Source organism: Hetaerina americana, unplaced genomic scaffold (genome assembly GCF_022747635.1).
Source record: "Hetaerina americana unplaced genomic scaffold, ioHetAmer1.1.p SCAF_8, whole genome shotgun sequence".
NCBI classification, from domain to species: Eukaryota; Metazoa; Arthropoda; class Insecta; order Odonata; family Calopterygidae; genus Hetaerina; species Hetaerina americana.
Genome location: NW_027287427.1, coordinates 72,501 through 95,208, shown reverse-complemented (window position 1 = coordinate 95,208; position 22,708 = coordinate 72,501). Strand labels below are relative to the sequence as shown.

General features: G+C 41.1%; 1 protein-coding gene across 3 annotated transcripts in view; it reads right to left on the bottom strand.

The window, feature by feature from the left end:
* Positions 1–7,334: 7,334 nt before the first annotated feature.
* The window catches only part of LOC139697652 (protein saal1-like), a 19,084-nt gene continuing 3,710 nt past the window's right edge, over positions 7,335–22,708 (bottom strand). For all 3 annotated transcript variants that reach the window (XM_071596447.1, XM_071596448.1, XM_071596449.1), the window contains 2 exons: positions 14,539–14,796; positions 7,335–7,921 (listed from right to left, as the gene is read on the bottom strand). In XM_071596447.1, the coding sequence (XP_071452548.1) occupies positions 7,455–7,921; positions 14,539–14,796 (725 nt within the window). In that variant the 3' untranslated portion in view covers positions 7,335–7,454. The remainder of the gene's footprint in view (positions 7,922–14,538; positions 14,797–22,708) is intronic.

Here is a 22,708-nt window from a genome sequence, read left to right as displayed (position 1 = left end):
GGTTGATGAAAATCCTGGTTAATGCACTCTCCACGTACGAAATGTAGGCATTATGCATTGTATTAGGTGATATTTTTTATGCAGCTTGAATTTTTGTACACACCTACTTCAAGGCAGGGCGCTAACAGACAGGAAAGGGCCTGTGCCTCTCTAGCTTTCCTAATTTATGTATCGTAATGATACAATGTGGGGTGATGGTAATGAGGAAGTTGATTTATTCACAATTTGTTCTCAAGAATCCATAAAAACAATGTTCTGGATGGATTCTACCTGTTTGCTGAACATGATACCATATTAAACAACCATGCTATCACTTGTGAGCAAGGTATCTTTTAATCTCAGTTAATTAGACAACAAAGAAGGTATTGGATCCTGGCAATATTCCCTGTTTTATTGAAAAATTACCAACATTCTTTTATTACTCCATTCTCTATGCTATTCAATGTTATCTCACATAAGATGCTGCTCCCAAATGATGGAAACTAAGTCATATTGGTGCCATATTCAAATCTGGAGATGAATTAAATGCAAGAAAGCACTGGCCTATATGTATGCTATCTACCATTCCTAATATATTTGGGAGCATTTTATGTGATGACTTAACACCTTTGCTTAAACAGTTTCTGGCATCACTTGGTATCTTCATATTGAAATTAAAAATAAACAACTTGGCTTTTCCACATAGAACTTACAGGATCAAAAGAGAGCTTCACGAATGGTATGTCAAGAGAGAGACTATCTCTCATTACCTATTTTTATTATATCAAGAATTGACCAGCTCTCTCCATTGGGCTGAGTGGATCACGTTGGATGGTAGTGTTTGCCAAAGAACAAGTAAGATCATCGTCAAGAAAAAGGAGGTTATCTCCAGAGAGTTAGTTGCCCTAACCTGAGGCAAACACCCTCCGACGATGACCATGACCCCACATGTGTTAAACGACAGAGTGGTTAACTTTTCCAAACATACATTCAAACCCAAAGAACTTAGTTTACCGAACAAAGGACTGAAATTTGTCCGAATGTTCCCATTTCAGTTCGTGATTTGTAAAATCTAGCCGTGGATTCAGACTTAGCCCTTTGGAAAGATGTCTGCGGTGTGAAAGAACACGTCGCCTCACGGATTCAATCTTTTGTTACCAACATGCAGTCATCGAATAAAATACAAAAGACTATAAAGCCTTTTTCTCAATCTAAGACGCAATTTCAAAAAAAAAGACCTTATTGTTTCCAAGGCAGACAAAGGTAACGCAGTATTTGTCCTGGATAGAAGTGACTACTTAAAGAAGTGTGAAGATTTCATCTTGAACAGCAAAGAAATAGTTTTAACTAAGGACCCCTCACCCGAATATCAGGAAGTGTGCAAAGCTTCCATCAACTCCGGTGTAGTGATAATGAGCCCCCGGGAGAAACGCAACCTAATACAAATGAATCCATCAGTGCCCAGATTTTTTGGTCTGCCCAAAATCCACAAAATCAGTGTGGCACCAATGTTTTAGCTCCAAACCACTTCTGGGCTATTAAGTTTAATAATAGTCTTATGCAATACTTTTTCCAAATTTTCCCCGAAATATGGAATAAAAAATTCACAAGAACTAGTGGATGTGTTGTCTAAAGAAATATTAACCCCCAAGTGCATAATGGTATCGTTTGATGTTAAAAATTTATTCCCCAGTGTTCCAAGACCAGAAGCTCCAAACCTTGCGGAAGTTACCCTTGCTAAAGCAAAGGTTCCAACCCCAGTGATTTTTGAATTGTGCTCCTCCTTAAAAGTCTGTCTAGAACAAAACAGTTTTGTGTTTAACGGCAAAATTTACCAACAACAAGACAGTTTGGCTATAGGCTCTCCGCTTTACTCGCTACTTGCAGACATTTACCTGGACAATTTTGAGCTAGCAATGTTATCCTCAGAACCCCCTCATAAAGAATGTCCTTCGCTGGTATAGATATGCAGATGATGTTTTCTGCATCTGGAGGGGTTCTGACAGACAATTAGACAGTTTTTTGAATTTCCTTAATTCCAGAGATAAACATATAAAATTTACAAAGGAATTAGAAGCAGATGGATCCCTCAACTTTTTAGATTTAACTATTAAAATTATAAGCAATAGGTGTGATTTTTCCATTTTCTGGAAGAAGTATTATCCTGACGAGCCATTCACCATTATTCTAGGCACTGCTTCTCTCAGAAATTATCAGCCTTCCACGCCATGGTACACAGAGCACGTTCTATCCCAATGTCTAAAGAGAACACTCTTAAAGAACTCAGCATCATAAAACAGATTGCGGTGAACAATGGATGTAGAGAAGGGTTAATTGATAGACTTTACAACAAGAAGCTATCCCGTTTAGCCAAGTTAGCCTTGCATTGTGGCCACAGCAGGGATTTCATCCTTGAAATCCTGCTCATTGAGAAGAAAGGTCACCACCTCGATGCGCTGGAGCAATTAGAAATTCTTCTGCACATGGATTACGGAGATGTTTTGACCAACAATTTCCTTTACCCTTCATGCTCCCCATTATTGCATTTTCCTCGCCCATCTGCCAACTAAACAGATGCCAAGCAAAACTTATCAACAATGTAGTAACCCCTCCCAGCCTGCCTGCCTTTCTCCCCGTTCACATCACCCATTCCCCCACTCCTCTGCCAACTAACCCGACGCCAAGCAAACCTTTTTCAACAATGTATCAATCCCTCCTCCCAGCCTGCTAACTTATCAATATTACCAATCCCCCTCCTCTTCCAGCCTCAACCAATCCTTGCTTACCTCCCTCCCTCCTCTTCCCCTCCGTCCAGAGCTATATAGACGGTGCTTGACTTGTATTTTTACCTGATGATGTTATACCATAACGAAACCTAGGTAGTAAATAAAAAATTTATATGTGGAAAAGCCAAGTTGTTTTAATTTCAACCTTTGCTTAAAACAATAGTCATTCCCATTCAATATAGTTTTTTGTCCTGGAAGAATTGTAATGGCAAATCTCTAGAAATAAATGTCCTACATCATCAGAGATATGTTGGTCTGTCCTCAAACTGACTATATATTGTTATTTACAGAGGGCTTTCGACAAAGTTAAGTTACTTCAGGCCAAATTGGAAGCCTATGGCATTAGTCGTGGTTTAATGAAATGGTTTACTAGTCCCTTATGCAATACATCAATTGCCAAAATTAAGGCCAATATGTGTGCTCAGTGATTTACGACTGCATTATGAGTAGCTCTGGGTCAATATTTGTGGCCTTTCCTTGCTCCTCCCTCTCTCTTCTTTGAGTGGACCACCAATTAGTCTCTCTTTGACGATGAAAGTCTCTGCATGACTGCTGTTGAATCTTGTGACCATAGGCAGGACTGTATCGCTAATCACAACACCTGTTTTGTTAGGAATGGGTTGCAATTGAATATTGATAAATGTGCCTCAATTGGTACCTCACAGCACGAGGGTATCATCCATTTTGATTGCAGTGTTGGCCGTAATTTCATCCATAGGGAATCTCTATTAGTGTCTCATTCGATTTAGAGCCAACATTTATTCTTCATATTTACAGCATCTCTAGTAAATTCTTTAAAATGTTAGGGTTAATATAGGGACCAAAAAATTTTTAAAATTTCTAGTTTTAAAGACTTTGTTCTTTTTTCTAGTATGCTGCAGTTAAAAATTTTCATGCTACTAGGTCTCGTCACTCAGCATGGCAGCATTTACATCTTGGAGGAAGTGCAACACAAATATTTGCGTTTCGCTGAAAGCACAAAGATAATTTAAAACTAAGGATACCATTGGGTGAAATAAATTATGATCCATTGGTGAATCTTTTTAACCTACATTCTCTTAAAAGACATGAACGTTTTGACCTAGCAGTACTGTCCAATATAATGAATTCACATTACGATAATCCTTAACTGCCAGAATTAATAAGTTTCCATTCTCCCTCTCATGATGCCAGATATAAAGATTTAATTATCACAGAATACCATAGAAATAATTATGGTAAAAACATCACAATAAACAGAATTTTACGATCATGAAATGGATGTAATAATTTCGGCATTTTCAATTATTCCAAGAATGATATTAAGATTTTCGTCCTTTAATTATGTAATTGTATGCTGATAGAATACTTTAATTTTTGTATTTACGTATTTTATTAGTGTAATTTTCATTCTCTCTATTTATATAATTTGATTTTACATTTTTGTGAATGGTACTTTGGGGCCTGATTGGATGGATAAATACATAATGAAGATACATCATTTGGAAAATTCATTCCGTAGTCACTCCTCATGATGTATCAACTCCACCCCATGCCTGAATCTTCTCATGTTGTGCACATGAGTACGACATGATGGCCATCGGGCTAAACCTAAAAGAAGAGATTATGTCCAATCGATTGTTGCCTACGTAGGACAGGTGCAGCAGGCTGGAGCAATAAAAATTCATTTTTGGCAGTTTCTGATAAGCCTCTTAAATGTAGACCCCATAACTAGAAATGTCAGGACAATTCTCAGCTGACACAGCTATAAATGTTTCCTCTACAACCTGGAAAAACTTTGGCCAACATTAAAGACTCTCAACATACAAACCAAAGTACATTTCTAACTATTTTATTTAATCGCATGAGATGATAATATCTAAGCTCGGGGGGTTACGATGGTAATTGTCAATGAATGTAAGATGTAAAAATACCTGTATTCATTGGTTGGACAACAAATAAAACCGTGCACATTCAATATTTCTACACTCAATAAGGGTTTTATGTACATTCATACTCATGCCATTGTTTGTAATCATGAGATAATGCACACAAAATTACAAAATATAAACATATCACAACTTATCCTTCGAAAATTCAAACACACTTAACTTTCCAGGATAAGCTTTTTCTGGAAAGTGATGAAATTGAAGTGAATCGAGTATGTAGAGCAATCTTATTAAATGGAACATAATGAGTAATAGTAGTCCTTTGAGACAGGGTGTATGAATACTGATTGCTATCAATGTCAATCTTCCCACGGAAGTGATTATTATGGATACTAGCATTTAAAGAAAATATTCTAGAATGAATATTCACCGGGCACATGACACAATGCAGACTGAAGGAAGAGTTTGAGATTTTAAGAAATGAAAAAAGTGGTTTACTCGGAACATTTCACTCAAAGCTTTTGTGCTTGATTTTGTAATGAAAAGAAAGAACTTTGATGAATTTAACCCGGAACACAATGCCATACGTCAGGTGGGCATTATGCGCTTAAGCACAATGGAGGGCAGTAAGTGTGCACGAGGAACACAATCGTTGCAGGTGGTCACATCGTTCACCACTTTTGCATCAGCTTGGTGCAAAACTTAGCCCAGTGCTCCATAGATCTATCAGGTTGAACACCTTCATGCTGGAATTCCACTCCCACAGCATCAGACTGCAAAGCTTCCTCCTTCACAGCTATGCCATTCGTAATGATTGGCTGAGAATCAGTGGAATTGGTGAGAACTTCCTTCTTAGCCTGAATACATAGTGAGTTCTGCCACCTTCTTCTTACTCTGTGCCATTTTTGTGGTACAACAGTGTTTTTTCAGAAGAGATTGAATGCATTATTGCTTAAGATCATCAATTTACTTGTTTTAGACTAGATCACAGAGTAGTTCAACTCGGCTGCCAAGTGGTTTGCTCAGACTTTACACATTTATTACATCCAATGTAATGGATTTTCCTCAGTTAAATTAATATTCTTTAATTTAAAAAAAGTTGCATCACAAAAGTTTCAATAAACAAATTTAGCTTGATAATGCAACAGACCAATGGGAGTAGTCACCACCATTAGTTTTGGGGAGTATAATTTGGCTTTACTCTGACTACCTTTCACCTTCCTTCTTACTGCGAGAAATTGTGCTTTAACACACTCATGCTCACTTAAAACAAGTCATGCAGGGGGAGGGGGGAAAAATTGGGCTCATATTTTGGTTCCGGAATTGAGAATATAATTCAGTGGAAATGGGTCACAATTAACGATGGGGCCAAATAAGCACGACAAGTTGAGAGGAGAGGGAGGATGAGGTAGCGCACACAAGGGAATTTCTCCTTCCCCAGAAACTTTTCCAAAGATCCTAAGGAAAAATGGCATAAAAAAGGATTAATCCTTAAAAGGAGAGGGCTATCCTATTTCACCCCTCTCCCTCCTCGTCCTACATGGACAGTGACTACAGGGCCAGGATAAAGTCAAAAGTGAAATAAAAAGATTAACCAAAACACAAAAACAACTCAATACGATATTTTAGAGGTCCCAGCTACTTTCATTGGGGTACAAGGAATCACTGACGGGGAGATAAGGAGACGAGGGAAGACTGGGGGAAGGGTTAAATCAAGGGGGATACATAATCGGTGTTTGGTTGTTGAGAGGAAGGTGTCAGTTGATGGGACCAATTTAGTCCTGGGGGGGGAGGGGGGTTGCATGATTGAAAAAGAGAGATACAAGCTAATTATAGAGTCCTTAATGGGATTGGTGTGGCTGTTGGGGGGAATGGAGGGAGGAAATAATGGATACTTTGCAGCAGCTGTCTAAATATTCGCCGTGGGTAGCTGTGTGACTGGGAGCTGGGAGGGAGGCGGATGGGTTGAAGGATGCTCTGTGATTATTCATTCTAAAATTGATGGGCGTGGAGCATTGGCTGCAAAATAGACAGCTGGGCAGGGTGTGCATTGCATGAGGTATATGCCATTATTAGAAATGCAATAGCATCAAATGCCACGTTCAGCAAAAGTAGTTCGTTTTCACAACCCTCTTCCACTGTTACCTGGTCAATATCAGGTGTTTCATAAACTCCTTAATTCCATCTTAAACAGAGGTTGTCAAGTGTTTCAAAAAGGTGAGGAGGTGATGGGAATTTAGAGTGAGAGTGGGCGGAACAAATTGTATGGAACCCAATTCCAGCACGCAACTCATTGTTAGAAGTCCCAACCCAGTCAGTTGAAGCAGCACAAATTCAGTACAAACCTGAGGAATAAGGTGTGGTCGCCCAGTGGGCAGAGAGCACTCGGCTACTGACCGGAGCTCTTGAGTTTGATTCCAGGAGACGACTCTACAGCTTCACCCTACCCTTGTGTTTTTCTGGGCGCCATATCTTTCAAGGGAACTGCAAGCGGCACGGGGAATGGAACTGGCCCCCATCTTTAACACCCACCCCGTGATTGAGTGCATTTCACACGCCACAAGGATTGTATTCACGGGACCTTCACCCTCACCTAACAACAACCAGGCCCTGGTTTAAGTTAATTGCACTGTTTTTTTACTGGCAGAAATTAACAACCATTTCCATTAAGTAGCGACTCAAGTCCATTGGTTTCATTAAATACGAATTTATTGAGTGATGATGTCTGTACAAAAATTAACAAATTAGAACCTCAGAAGGTGGTTGGCACAAGCACCCATGTTTGCAACATTGAGCGCACACCATTGGGCATTTGCACTTCTCATGGGTCAATCTTTAACTCCTGGATTATGTGCTTGAGTTCCGAAAGCGTGGCATCCTTGGCACCATCAAGTGTTCCATTGGCCAAGTCACCGTTGCCCTTAGCCAAGAGACCCCTGAGGATACCCAGCTGCTCAGGCTGCAATGCCCTCAGTGCCTCCTCGATGTCCACACCCCTCTCCCTCCACTGGCCGAGCGCACTCAGGCAGAGCCCCTCAAGAGTCCTCCGGAGCCCAGCGCCCCCCTCCCCTTCCTCCTCCCACTCCTCATCCGGCGCTCCGAGGAGCGTGAGCACGCTTCCGATGCTGCAGAGGCGTGAGGAGATAGGGAGGAGCGCCTGGAGCAGCTCTAGCGCCAAAGTGAGGTGGAGGGCACTGCACCTGGCCCCCAATAGGCGACCACCCTCCGTGGCCCCCTGCTCAACCCACAGACTGCTCACGAGGTCAAACACCGTGTCCGCAAGCTTCCCTGCAAGTAAACAGTGAATTACTCAACCCTTGAGGTGGATGAATAAAATACAACAGGTTACCTGCTATTTTTTGGGGAAAACTATATTTTTAGTTTAGTTTCAGACCAAACAACCACAATATATAGCTCCAAAACTTGGTAGTTGAGGGAAGAAGATGCTGGAGACTTTTGAGATGAGGTTGTACATTAGATTGTCATTTTGCATGAAATCAAAAAATGATTGTTGCAACCTCTCAAATTTTGTTCACGCTTTCTTGTACAAATTGATATCCATTCAACACTCTGTCCTATGAAATAGTATTATGAATAAAAAATTATTACATTAAATGAACAAAAAAGATTTCATTAACATGTCTAGAAGGCCCCAAAAGATCCCATGAAACCCTATTATCATGCAATAAAAGATATAAATACCTGTTTTCAATGAGTCAACGTACGATATCAGTATTATTGCTGTCTACCATTTGAGGTAGATTTTGGATGGCTCAGACTACAAGTATACAAAAGAAAAACATTTCTTTTCCTCTTCCAATAAAACAACCTGATATCCGACATTGCAATAAACCCTTCTTTGATCCACAAACTTCCTTCCTTCATTCCATTCAGGATTCCTCTACCTCATTCAACCCCCTCCTTGCTCGACTAACATTACCCCAAATATTACAGTCTTTCACATCCCATTGCCAATGAAAACGTGCTGAATCAATCTATACCACCTCATTTCATTTTCTCCCAACAATCCTCTTCTCCTCCTCCGCCACCATGCCAACAATCCTTTTCTCAACATCCTTACTCAATGTCCCTGATATTACTCACCTCCTCATTGAGGCAGCTTCTTTGTTTAATGCAATTCTTCTCCTTACATCTCTATTACTTTGACCATTTTGGCACTTTGGAGATAAATAAAACATGCCACCTGCTCTAGTCATCCCCTACTCTCAACTGAGCAGTCTGGGAAATGCACAGGTCACAGATTAGTCTCCTATCCCTCTCTCCACTACTATTTCTGCAATACATTCACAATTCCACCCAATTCCACTCTCATGCTCACACTCACTTCTCATCTCATGCTTTCTGGAAATCGATGAAACAGCATAAATGCCCTGGTCGTAGTCTATGCTCCTCTCTATTAGTGCCATCGTTACCACAATGGCATCACACCTTCCTCTCCACTCCCAGAACCCAAACTGATTATCCCCTAAGTAATCATTTGCCCTACTCTCCAGTCTCTTGTTGATGATCATGAGAACCACCTTGGCTGCATGGGAAATCAACCTTATTGTTCGATAAGTCCTAGCATATGACTGCCTTTTCCCTTTTCAAAATGGGAACAAACACTGATCTATGAGGGTAAAAAGAAAATTTACACTTCCACAATAAATCCACTCAATCCACACCCGCACCCACTTCCTCCTCCGTCTCTGCCTATTCCTAGGATATCTCTCACTAAAGCACTCACCTTAGCTATTTCGCCTCTCCTCCCTTCTAAGTTCACTCCCTCACTCTCTCCATCCTTTTCATTTATCATGCAACAATTTCACCACCCAAGCTTTATCCCACCAGTCAACAAATTAAATTTTTCCCCGGTCCATGTTCCTCTTTGTTTATTGTTATGCTGTTATTGTCTTTTGTCCTCTTTCATGTTTGTTATATTTTTCACTGTAAATTGGCACTACTGCTGTTTGTGAGTAATGTTTTAAAATAAATATATCAATAAAGATTTAATATTTCACAACCATGGTTTCTATGCTGTGCATCTTCAAGAGGTGATGATGATGGAAACCATGGTCGTGTGAAATAGTAAATCTTTATTGTGGATGTGTAAAGTTTCTTTTTACTCTCATAACGAAGGAATTTCACAAAGTTAACCTGAAACTGTTATGTTTATCAAGTGAAACACTGATCTGACGAAGTCTTTCAGCCATACTTCTCCCTCATAAATCATTAGTCCACACAATCTCCCATATTTTCATAAACCCTTATGTAGTTCCTCGGGAATATTATCTATTTCAAAGTGTTACTTGATTTCAATTTCCTAAATGCACCTTCTATCTCAAAATAAAGTATACCTACACCTAAGCTATTCTCATCTACATCATTTTCTTTTCCTATGTACAGGCTTGATTGTCTTTGCCAAATACATCCTCTATATATTCCTTCTCTCTTCAATCTTTCCAGGTTAAATTAATAATTTTCTTGCCTTAACTTTCTTGTTTCCATGCACTTTCCACTCCTGCTTATCAAGAGTTCTGTCTCCTTCCAGTACAATACACCAATCACACCCTTCCTTAGTAAACTTTCCATATCCTCACACTGCGTCTTCCACCATGCTTCTTTTGCTTTATTTGTTGCCCGCCTCAATTTATTGTTTAATTCTTTGTACTTCATTTTGTCTAATTCTGTATTTACATTCTTCCATTTTCGCCGATCATCCATCTTTGTAATCATCTCATCCGTGATCCATGGTTTCCCAGTCCTTTTAGCATTAATGGTTCTAACAGTGTCTTTTGCGGCTATAGACAACCCTTTCTTGATACTTTCCCATTTTTCTTCGATAGTACTTAGCTCTTTGCCATCCTCCATGATTTTCTCTACCGCCTGTTAGTATTCCTTCCTTTTCAACCCATTTAATGCTTCTACATTCCATTTTCTAACTCGCCACCCCTGCCTTATCTTTTTGAAACCGATGCTACATTTCATAACAACTAAATTGTGGTCAGAGTCCGCATCTGCTCCCGGGAAGCTGTGCGAATTTATCACACTGTTCCTAAACCTGTGTCTAACCAGGATATAATCTAGCTGATACCTTTCTGAGTCACCTGGCATTTTCCATGTATACCTGCGTCTTTTGTGGTGTCTAAACCAAGTGTTGGTGATGACTAACCCCTGTCTTCTGCAGAACTCAACTGCTTTCTCCCCGCGGTCATTCCTCGTGCCTAAACCGTAGTCCCCCACCTCATCACCATCTCTTCCTTCGCCTACTGTCGCATTCCAATCCCCCATCACTATCTAATGTTTCCCTGCAGGAACACACTGATTATGTCCTCTAACTGATTGTATATCCTATCGGCTTCTTTCTCCTTATGGTTGCTTGGTGGCTTGTACAAGGTCTGTTCAAGAAGCATCACGAATTTCATATTTCCCCGGGTTATGTATTTGATTTTCGATTTTTGGTGACATTATGTTGGTACTTGTGTCCCTCATTTATGCCAAAAAGTTTGACCATTTTGAATGTTCAGTTAATTGTTGACGGCTGTTTTGCTTGGAAGTGTTTTGGCTTGTCTTGGATTTTTGCCTGTTCCAAAAAATGGATCAAAGAATCTTGTATCAAATTTTGTGTTAAAAACAAAATTAAGAGTGCGGATACATTCCGAATGTTGACTGTGGCATATGGATCAGCTACCTTGGGCTGAAGCAACGTTTATCTGTGGTACACTATGTTCTCAGAGGGCCGAGAAGATGTGAACAACGAAGAGTGTGCCGGACGCCCGAGCACGTCAACAACAGACAAAATCATTGATGAAGTGAAGAAAATAGTGTTGGCCAATCATAGAATCACCATTAGAGAAGTTGCTGAGGACCTAAACATGTCGATTGGCATTTGATTTTTACCAGTGATTTGGGTATGAAGCGGATCGCAGCAAAATTTGTACCAAAATTGCTCAATTTCAACCAAAAACGGCAACGCATTAAAATTGCCAATGACTCTGTCTGCAAAGACCCAAATTTGCCCCAGAATGCCATAACTGGTGATGACTCATGGGTTTATGGTTATGACGTGGAAACTAAAGCTCAGTCATCCCAATATAAGCTGCAGTACGAGGCAAGACGGAAAACACCGCGCCCAAAGTCGGTCAAATGTGGAAGTTTAGTCCACAGTTATCTCCGATTGCAGGGGTGTGGTGCCTCATGAGTTCTTGCCACAGAACGGTAGAACAATAAATAAGGAGTATTACCTGCAAGTTATGCGCAATTTGCGCCAAGCAATCCGCCACAAATGCCCAGATTTGTGGAAGAACAAAAATTGGCTTTTGCACCATGACAATGCCCCTGCTCACACATTGTTACTGGTGCGTGAATTGTTGGCCACACTAATGATGCCGCAGCCACCGTATTCCCCAGATCTGGCTGGCCTCGGTGACTTTTTCTTGTTCCCGAAACTGAAGAGGCCCATGAAAGGACAATGCTACGCTACAATTGAAGAGATAAAGACTGCATCGAAGGAGGAGCTGAACAAGATCACAAAAAAATGATTTTTTGAAATGCTTAGAAGATTGGAAAAAATGTTGGCACAAGTGTATAATATCTAATGGGGATTACTTTGAAGGGAACACAAAATAGATATTCATGAATACATAAATAAATTTTGAAAAACACAAAAGTTGCAATACTTTTTGAACAGACCTTGTATGCCTGAACAATGACCAAGTTCATCGGTTCTGCTTTTATCTCTACTACTGACATTCTATCTGTTGCTTGATCTATGTTCAGTATGCTTCTCCTTACCTTTTTATTCAATATTATGGCAACCCCTCGTTGGCTCTCGTCCCCGCCGCTGTATATTATTCTATAGCTATCACTCCAGTAATCCCCACTATCCTTCCATCTCACCTTGCATAGACCCAAAATATCTATATATCCTCTCTCAATCTCTCACAATGAATTTATTGATTTCCCTCTCCTAAATATCGTCCTAAGATTTCAATTCCACAATCTAACTGTTCGCCCTCATTCTGTGTCTTCTGCTTTGCTCCTGTCTATTTTGCTTTGCAAGGATTTTGTGCCAAAACTACAGCAGAAGGTTTATCTCTACCGCTACAAGGATCAACACACAGCTCATTGGTGTTCCTAATGTAACACACCATCATTTTAATAGCCCTACTGAGAACAGACGCTGCACGGATTACCTTTGTCACCACCTAACTGGCAAGCATGTGCAGGAGCAATTATTATTTCTCTTGACATATATATAGAGAGAGCTAAATAATAACCTTAGTCAATAAGTCAATACAGTCGAGGAAATGTGGTGGAATGATCAGCACAAGGATATGTAGATATTTCAGAGATGGGGACCAGGAGATTGCTGATTAAGAATGTAATGCCAAGATGCAGCAAGACTGAAACTATACCAACAATTAAAGATAAGACATGAATCATATTAATGGAAATAAATAAGATTCCTGGAAAGCATATAGTAGAAGTAGATAACATCCCTCCAGAATTATGATGAATTTGGGAAAAATGAAAGAAAGAGATTATTTGGACTTCCGATTTAAGGAAGTATATTTTCCAGAAGCCTTTGTTGGATTATTTTTACCTCAACCTCTCAAGAGTAAAGCAACAGTATGAGAGGAGCATGAAGTAAATCTTATATGTACTGAAGAGAGCCAGTATGGAGACATTAATTGTTCATTAGCACAAGCAACCACCATGACAAAGGTCAGTCAGGGACAGGAACAGGTGATGTCATTGCAGTGATGGGAACGTTGATAGAAAACAATTTTAACAATCAAAACAATGGTGACATCTTCTTTCCCTGTCCCTAACCTGAGATTCCTCAATGCCACCCTCATCTCACCTTCTCCTCTAACGCAACCTTTCATCTCGATTGCCTCCAAATCACTTTTCTCGACACTGACATCCACTTGAGAGGCAGCAATACCTTTGAGACCTACGTCCACATAAAACCATCCAAAAGACAAATTTCTTTACTTGCACTACAACACCCGTCATCCCAAATACACCATCCCGTACTCACTTTCTATCTGTGGCCATCACAGTTACAACGCAGGAGACAAACTGAATACATACTTATATAAACTAAAGGCCTTTCTAAGAGTTGAGTGCCGACTTAAGAACCCTACATTATGTTGCCCACACACATCCACGTAATTAAACCAACCTTCTCAAGAGCAACCCTTCCCATGCACAGAAATCTGACGGGATGCATCTCTGCTTGGAACACGTGAAAAGCGCCAAGAGAGATGTCCGAGTTTTCACCCTTTAACCTTCCAAGAGCCAGCACACACCCTGTTTGAGTCACTGATACAACTGGTCACATTTTACCTTTTACAATGTGTCTACCTGTGTCAAGCATTTTACGTCACACAAGCCTTCTACCAATCAGACCTTAACTTCACTCCACGATAAGATATAAATTCCAATTGATCATTGCACTTAGGTTCAACGGCCTCAGTCCCATTCAACCACCCCCTCAACACATCCTCAAGTCATCCCTTGTACTGCTACTTCCATCCATTTCAATATAAATACATGACACAATGAGACTTTCTGGCACATTAAATACTTTTTGAACAACATTTACAAATTGAAAATTAGGGATATATAGTGAAATAAAAATTTTCAAGACTTTGCATTAATAGACTACATTGTTACACCACTTATATTATTACAACATGTAATTTTATTAAGAATATTGCGCGAAGTCATAAATAGGGTTACATAAATCAAGTTTTATGGATGATATCTTATATTTATGATAGATAATAACGACAGTTATTGCAAAAAAGTACTGAGAAGTCACTTGAATTAACTACTAAGTGATCATTTAATTACGATCAGTTGATGAAGAGGAACACTTCCACTCGAGTACTCACCCAACGCACTCATTCCCAATTCATGGTACGTCAATCGGTGCAAAACAGTGACCCAATGGGCACAGGCCCCTCTTAGCCTTCGGTGATTCAAATGACTGTCCGCCACATCCTCACTATGACTTGTCAACTCCTTGAGGGCCTCCACAAGGCCTTGAACACAATCCTTGGTAGAAAATTGCTTGCAGAAATAATCGCCATCATACCATGTCAAGTTGAACAATGATTCCAGCAGTCCCAGGGTGGCCGTGAGCAATTCCTCTGAAATTTAAGGTAGTGCATGAAATGTACCTTTATGTATGTACATGTGTCTATGTATATTTTAAAATACATGCGTGGCAAAATAACTTCCTTTTTTCAAAATGCAATAAAACCCATTTTATGAAACAGAATTTTTATATAATTTTTTTAAAGATAGGTCCATATTTAAAGTTTCCTTTTACACAGTTTTGAAAATCAAATCATGTTTGTAACGCCCCCCCCCCATTCTCTGATCATACACTGGATAAACCAATTTCTGGCATTTGTCCTGACCCTTACCAGCATAGCAGCAGGTATGTTGGGAATTTCTGCCCCAATGGTCTGAATTTACTGTCACTGCGACCTCATTTTCTTAAAAAAAAATCAGGGACCAACAATAGTGACTGAGGAAATTGCACACCACACTGCGACTTTGGTGAATGTAAAGGTATTTGATGCAATTCTCTGGGATTGGTATCAGCCCAGTAGTGCATGTTCTGTTTGCTGACATATCCACTCGCATGAAAATGGGCTTGATCACTGAAAAACACAATTGCGTCCTCAGGAACATTTTCGAGAAGAACCTCACATCCATTCCGTCAAGAATTGAGGTCACGTTTGGAGAGTTCCCGCACAAACTTCAACTTTTAAGGATGGTGATGACGGTCATTGTGAAGAATTTGCCTCACTGAATGACCAAAAAGACCAAGGGCTGACTGATGTATGCCGTGGGAATTGCAAGCTCTTACTTCGTCAATGTTCTCAGGTGATCTGATGGGCCGAGGGACTCCAGTTCTTTGTCTTATCGCACTCTCAGTTTATTTGAACATAGTGACCCATGGAAGGATTGATTTCCAGTCTGGGACAGGGCCCAACAGGGCTACATTGAAGCGATATTGGAAGGCCCACTGGGTTGCTATCACAGAACACCTGTTTGACAAGTAGACCTTGACGGCAAGGGCACGCTCCTCACTGTTCAACGCATGATGGCGACTGACTGGGGGGGGGGACTTTAGATCCTCGGCTGTCGAATGAGGCCACTATTACCAAGCTATGACCTCTACAGCCTGATTGGTGCATATTTCAAAAAAGGAAGTTACGTTGCTGCACCCTGTAGGCACGTAAGTATATGTATATATAACCATAAACACAGTAATCAACCCGAAGGTCGGTTTGGTAGGTGATGGTAGAGTTCACCCAGTACTAAGGCCGACGACAAGTGAAATTCACACATCAGGGTAGCGGGGCCAGTTCAATTCCATATGCTGGTTATAGTTTCCTAGGAAGATCTGGTACCCGAAAAATTACACAGCTTGGGTGGAGCTTCAGGTGCCCAGAGAGGCTTCCCCCATGTTTGACGACAAAGGGCGTTCCCGAGGGAAGTTTATGTTATGATCGTGTGCTGCCATCTATCAAACGACGGTGAAACAAATTTCAGACTGATTTAAAGGTTAGTTTGGATTTGGCAGCCATTCGAGTAGGACGTGTTTCGTGATTTTCGCTAAGATGGAAAAAGAGCAGTATCGTTCGGTAATTCGCTTTTTTTTTTGGTTGGGAAGAAATGCGAGGAGATGAAAGCAAAGTTGGATGCTGTTTATGGGGACACTTTGCCATCTATGACCACAGTTAGATATTAGTTCAAAGAATTTAAATGTGGGCGAACATCTGTTTTCGATGAGGAGGAACCAGAGTGCCCGGCAGACGTGGTTACCAAGGAAATCATTCAAAACATCCATGCCATGATTCTCACTGATCGACGAACGAAAGTGTGCAAAGTTGTGTTTCTGTGTTTTAATGTCTTAATCAATGTTTTTACATATGTGTGTGTCACTGAAGAGAGATCTGTTTCGAAGATATATACATGCATATACGAGGGGGGACCCAAAAATAACAGGAATGTTGTTATAGATTCTTTAGTTCTCAATATATTTACATTAAATTTCTTTCACCTTCAAAGTATTCCCCATTTATCACAATGCACTTCTCCAAACGATGCTTCCATTGTTTGAAACATTTCTGAAATTCACTCATCCGGATGTCCTTTTGGCCTTCTAGTGATTTTTGTTTTACCTACACCACAGTGTCAAAACTCTTTCCTTTCATGTCCCTTTTGAATCTGGTGAACAAAAAGAAGTCACAGGGAGCTAAATCCGGTGAATAGGGGGGGGTCGACATTTGATGTCAGGCCACTTTTTGTCAAAAACTGCATCACGGAGAGGGCGGTATGAGCCAGCGAGTGAGATGGCGAGGGACAAATTTGGCTGCAACACTTTTCATACGTGAATCTTCAGATAGAATCCTCTGAATTGAACTCCATGGCACTCCAGACATCTCACAGAGTTGATCAATGGTTCTGCGACGGTCTTCACGAATGAGGGCATTGATTTTGTCGATGTTTTCATCAGTTCTTGATGTTGAAGGGCGGCCTGAACGGGGTTGGTCTTCAATTGACATTTCACCATTTTTAAAATGTGTAAACCACTTGTAGACCCTGGTTTTGCTTAGGGCAACTTCCAAAATAAGCAGTCTTGATCATTACAATAGTTTCCGCGGCTGAATTCCCCACAACAGGAAACATAATTTCACTGCAGCACGTTGCTCTTGATAATCCACCATCACGTTTTTCGCCGAAATGAAAAAGTTGTTTCACTGAAATAGCTCTCACGGATCCAGTCACAGCAACGGCGCTGCGAATACTGACGCAGGAGACATGAGCCTGATGTACAGTACGACCGGCCAAACAAAGGCTTCCCCCACTCTCGCTCCCCACCGCAGGCCAATTCCTGTTACTTTTTGGCCACCCCTCGTATATATATGTGTGTGTGTACATATACGTGTGTTTCTGTGTTTAATTAAATAATACATATTTATCCAATGCCCTACGTAAATACAAGCTTGTTTCTATGTGCATGTGAATAGACACACACACAGCCGGACACACACATACATACAAGGTCTGTTCAAGAAGTATCACGAATTTCATATTCCCCGGATTACAGGGTTCGTCCGGAAAATAAGTGTACTGATTTTTTCCCGCCGCTCCAGGCGCGCCCAGCACCGCTCTGATGGGCTGCGATTGGAGGGGGGTATGTTGGCAAGCGACGCTGAAAAAGGCAGTCGGCTCTGAGCTGTGGTGTAGTGAGGAGCTCTGTTAACGCGAATCTCCACGCTCGACCCATGTCACGGAACGCGATGCCTAAGTTTTTGGAGCAGCGTTATTCCATCAAATTTGCGGTAAAGCTTGGGAAATTGTCTACCGAAACTGTCGGTATGATTAACCAGGCTTACGGGGAGTCTGCCATGTCCAGAAACATGATCTTTCGGTGGCACAAGATGTTCGTGGAGGGCAGAGAAGAGGTCGACGACGAGTCTTCGAGAGGTTCCCGATGATGCCTTCGCAGGAGCGTTCCAGGAATGGGAACGCCGCTGGAACAAGTGTATTGACTCACAAGGGTCCTATTTTGAGGAATATTAGCTTAAGATATGTAAAAGTGTAATAAATTTTTTTTCCTGAGCTCAGTACACTTATTTTCCGGACGAACCCTGTATGTATTTGATTTTCGATTTTTTTGGTGGCATTATGTTGGCAATTATGTCTCTCACTTATTCTGAAAAGTTTGACCATTTTGAATGTTCAATTAATTGTTGACGGCTGTTTTGCTTGGAAGTGTTTTGGCTTGTCTTCGATTTTTGCCTGTTCCAAAAGATGGATCAAAGAATATGTATCAAATTTTGTGTTAAAAACGAAATTAAGTGTGCGGACGCATTCCAAATGTTGACCGTGGCATATGGATCAGCTACCTCAAACTGAAGCAATGTTTATCAGTGGTACACTATGTTCTCAGAGGGCCGAGAAGATGTGAACAACGAAGAGTGTGCCGGACGCCCGAGCACATCAACAACAGACGAACAAAATAGTGTTGGCCAATCATAGAATCACCGTCAGAGAAGTTGCTGAGGACCTAAACATGTCGATTGGCATTTGATTTTTACCAGTGATTTGGGTATGAAGCGGATCGCCGCAAAATCTGTACCAAAATTGCTCAATTTCAACCAAAAACAGCAATGCATAAACATTGCCAATGACTCTGTCTGCGAAGACCCAAAGTTGCTCCAGAGGGCCATAACTGGTGATGAATCATGGGTTTATGGTTATGACGTGGAAACTAAAGCTCAACCATCCCAATGGAAATCACAGCACGAGGCAAGACCAAAAAAAGCTCGCCAAGTTCGGTCAAATGTGAAAGTTTTGCTTACAGTTTTCTTTGATTGCAGGGGCGTGGTGCCTCATGGGTTCTTGCCACAGAACGGTAGAACAGGAGTATTGCCAGCATGTTATGCGCAATTTGCGCCAAGCAATCTGCCACAAATGCCCAGAATTGTGGAAGAACGAAAATTGGCTTTTGCAGTATGACAATGCCCCTGCTCACACATCGTTACTTGTATTAATGAATTTTTGCCCAAAAACAACACACTAATGATGCCGCAGCCACCGTATTCTCCAGATCTGGCCCCCGGTGACTTTTTCTAGTTCCCGAAACTGAAGAGGCCCATGAAAGGATGACATTATGCTACGATTGAAGAGATAAAGACTGCATTAAAGGAGGAGCTGAGCAAGATCACAAAAAATGATTTTTTGAAGTGCCTAGAAGATTGAAAAAAATGTTGGCAGAAGTGTATAATATCAAATGGGGATTACTTTGAAGGCGACAAAAAAGGTATTCATGAATTAAAAAATAAATTTTGAAAAACACAAAAGTTGCAATACTTTTTGAACAGACCTCGTATATACTCGGACATAAGTGCATATACATACGTACGTACAAATACATACACACCCACACACGCACATATATTGTGCCAATAGCATCTTTATGATGTTCACTAATTCTTGAAGCACACACATTTAATTATGGCTAAAAAAAATAAAAAGATGAATCAAAACAAAAAAACTCACTTCAATAAATATCAATCTGGTATGAAAGTCTCACGGATGCGAATAATAATTCAAATAAAGGAACGAGATGGTGTGAGCAAGCAAAAATATAGAAAAGCACATAAAAAGGACACTTTCACGAACTCAAAAATTTTTGGTGGCAGGCCCACCTTCCTCTGCAGAAAGAAGGAACTGCGTTGGGCCTCAGAAAATTTCGAAATGTGGTTGTCCTTTTCTGGATGTCTTTCTATATTTTTGTTGGCAATGCCATATTACTCCTTCGTTGGAAGTTTTAATATTTATGTGTGTGTCTTATTTTAAGCTTTCAGCCTCTCCCTTAGGCCTTCCCCTTAGACTGGTGGAAGGAATACAAGGGCTATGGTGGGGAGGGGGCATGGTAGCTCTGGCAAGGGGGGAGGAAACTATTTAACAGTGAAGGTTTACACTGGGAAATTCAAATGATCAGATAGCTAATACTTAAGCAGATTCTGGAGTTCTCTCCTCAATAGCTGAATCGGGGAGAGATCCGAGGATGGATGGGGAAAAAGTGATCAAAGGAAAGGTTGTGTGGGCATTAGCGCGTGAAGGGACAAGCAAAGATAAGACGGATGAAGAATTGGTGATTGCTCATTCGGATGGACAAGGGGGTAATCCATTCGCCTATGTAAAATGATGAGCATTGTTTGCTGACAAAAGATAGATAACTTTTTTCAAGAGGCATATAGCACGGGAACGAGGTGAGGGGGCAATCAGGGGATGTGGGGAGAGGGGAGCAGATCTGATAAGTAGACCCATTTTACATGGGGGGCCGTTGCAAGTAAGGGAAAGATGAAGAAATCCATCGTGGGGGTGAGGCACCAAAGGATAGGTGAATCTCGGAATATTTCTGAAATTGGCGGGTCATCTGCATGCAAGAGAGGGACATTGAGGCAGCCTCACAATCTACACAATAGGAAACTTCTTTAAGAAATGTTTTCAGTCCATGGGATTCTGGGAAATAGGTGTTGCAAAGATTGAGTCCTGCATCAGATGTGGGGTTGTTTTTCTGTAGTGTGTGAGGTCAGGTGGAGCAGTGGAATTTATTTTGAAGGAGCTTCCATAGGTAAACACATTGATGAAGTGCTTTGTGTATATTGTGAAGGTATTTGTTGAGGATGGCTACGGTGTTGAAAATTCAGTGCCCGCGAATAGAGAGAGAATGGGAATCGAGTGTTTTGTGTGATTAGGGCGACAGCTAGTAAAGTGTAGCTATTGCTCGTGGTTAGCAGCTTTGGTATGTAATCAGGTAGTAAATTTGTGGTTGTGAAGTGAGAGGTCTGCGTCAAGAAAGGTTGCAGTGGAGTCTGAAATTGAAGAAGAGAATTTAACAGTTGAAGAAGAATTTAGGGTCGATAAGAAATTGCTACAGGACTTTGAGCCATGCATCCAGAGGATGAAAATGTCATCTATATGGTGGACCCAGAAGAGTCTTTAGAGGATTTGTTGCAAAAGGAAGATCTCCTCAAGGTGACCCAAGAACCATGCCATTATATGGTGGCATATAATAGCACTATCCTAGTTCCCATCACTGTGCCTTTGGTTTGTAAGTGACAACTGCTTTAGAAAGAAAATGCATTTTTTCGAAAGTGGCTAGGTTGAAGAAAAATAAGGTCAAAGGATGCTAGGGTGTAGAGAGGGATAATGTCGGAGGGAGGGAGGATAAGCCTTCGTTATGGGGAATAGAGGTGTGCTCAGGGAAGGCAGACATTGGTGGCCATGACTAGGTTGGAGGTGGTGGGAATGGAGATAGAATGTAAACGGTGGAGGAAGTGTCTTTTATAAAGGGGGGCAAGGAAAGTACAAGAAATTTTGGGCAGCACTGAAGAAATGCAGTCTTTTGGTGGGCGAGTTGAAACTGGAGACTATAGGGTGACATGGGATTTTGGGTTTGCGTGGGAGGAGATAAAACTGGGGTGGTCTAGGGTTTGGGGATGAGAGAAGGGACATGTCTTGGGAGGTGAGCCTTCGTCTGGTCCAAATTGGAGGAAGGAAGACTTACTTTAGAGAGTGGCGTAAGTGGATGTGTCATTGAAATGACCAAGGGTTTTGGAAATATATTTGGTGTTTCAAATCACTACCTTTATCGGGAGTGGTGACTACGATGCTGGGGTTGGAAGTGGTAGGTTTAGAAGTGGGTGGAGGGTGTTAAGGTAGGGAGGGGAGAGGAGGGCGATTTCTACGGGCGAGAATCTTTCCTTGGGTCCATATTTGAAACATAGAAAGGATTTATTTTTGAAATTGTGTACGAGGGTAATGGGCGAGGAGGGTGTGAAAGAAGGGATTCTGCCTTTGAGTAACTTATCTGGGTACCTGCATTTGCCAGAGGAACGAAGCGGCCTTCTGCATACTGCTGCATGGAGGGAGTGTTAATATGCATGGGGTGGCCTTAAACAGACAAGGAAAACTGCACTGAGCATTTAATGCGGGGTGGATGATAACTGCAGGAATGGAGGTATTGTTCTTGGTTTTTTGTGGATGGAAGTGATTAATGTATTATTTTCAAAGAGGATGGTTTTTATATCAAAGACTACGCTTAAATCTACTGGGTGATTCCAATCATGGACACAATGAATCTGCTGTAGTGTACCGACAGGTGCAAGCCATTCTCATGTCTGTACAGAAGCACTGCAAAATGCCTCCGAAAGAGCCACATGACTGGCCAGAGGAATGCCGATGACACAGAAGGTTGGAAGGGGCACTCAGCGGCACTTCTTCGACTGAGCAACCATGGAGGTCATGGAGGTTGGTATATTCACATCTCCCTAGCAACAGGCATGATCAAAATCAGACACTTTAAAGACCGTAAAGCTGTGTAAAGGAAAAAGAGACACAATCGCTATATCTTGAAAAGCAGCAGTATCTACATCTCTCAATATGTTTATTAAATAAAAGACACGATGGAGTCCTCTAGAATAAATATTCCAGACAGCCTCAAAGCAATTCTGGGAAGGTGATATC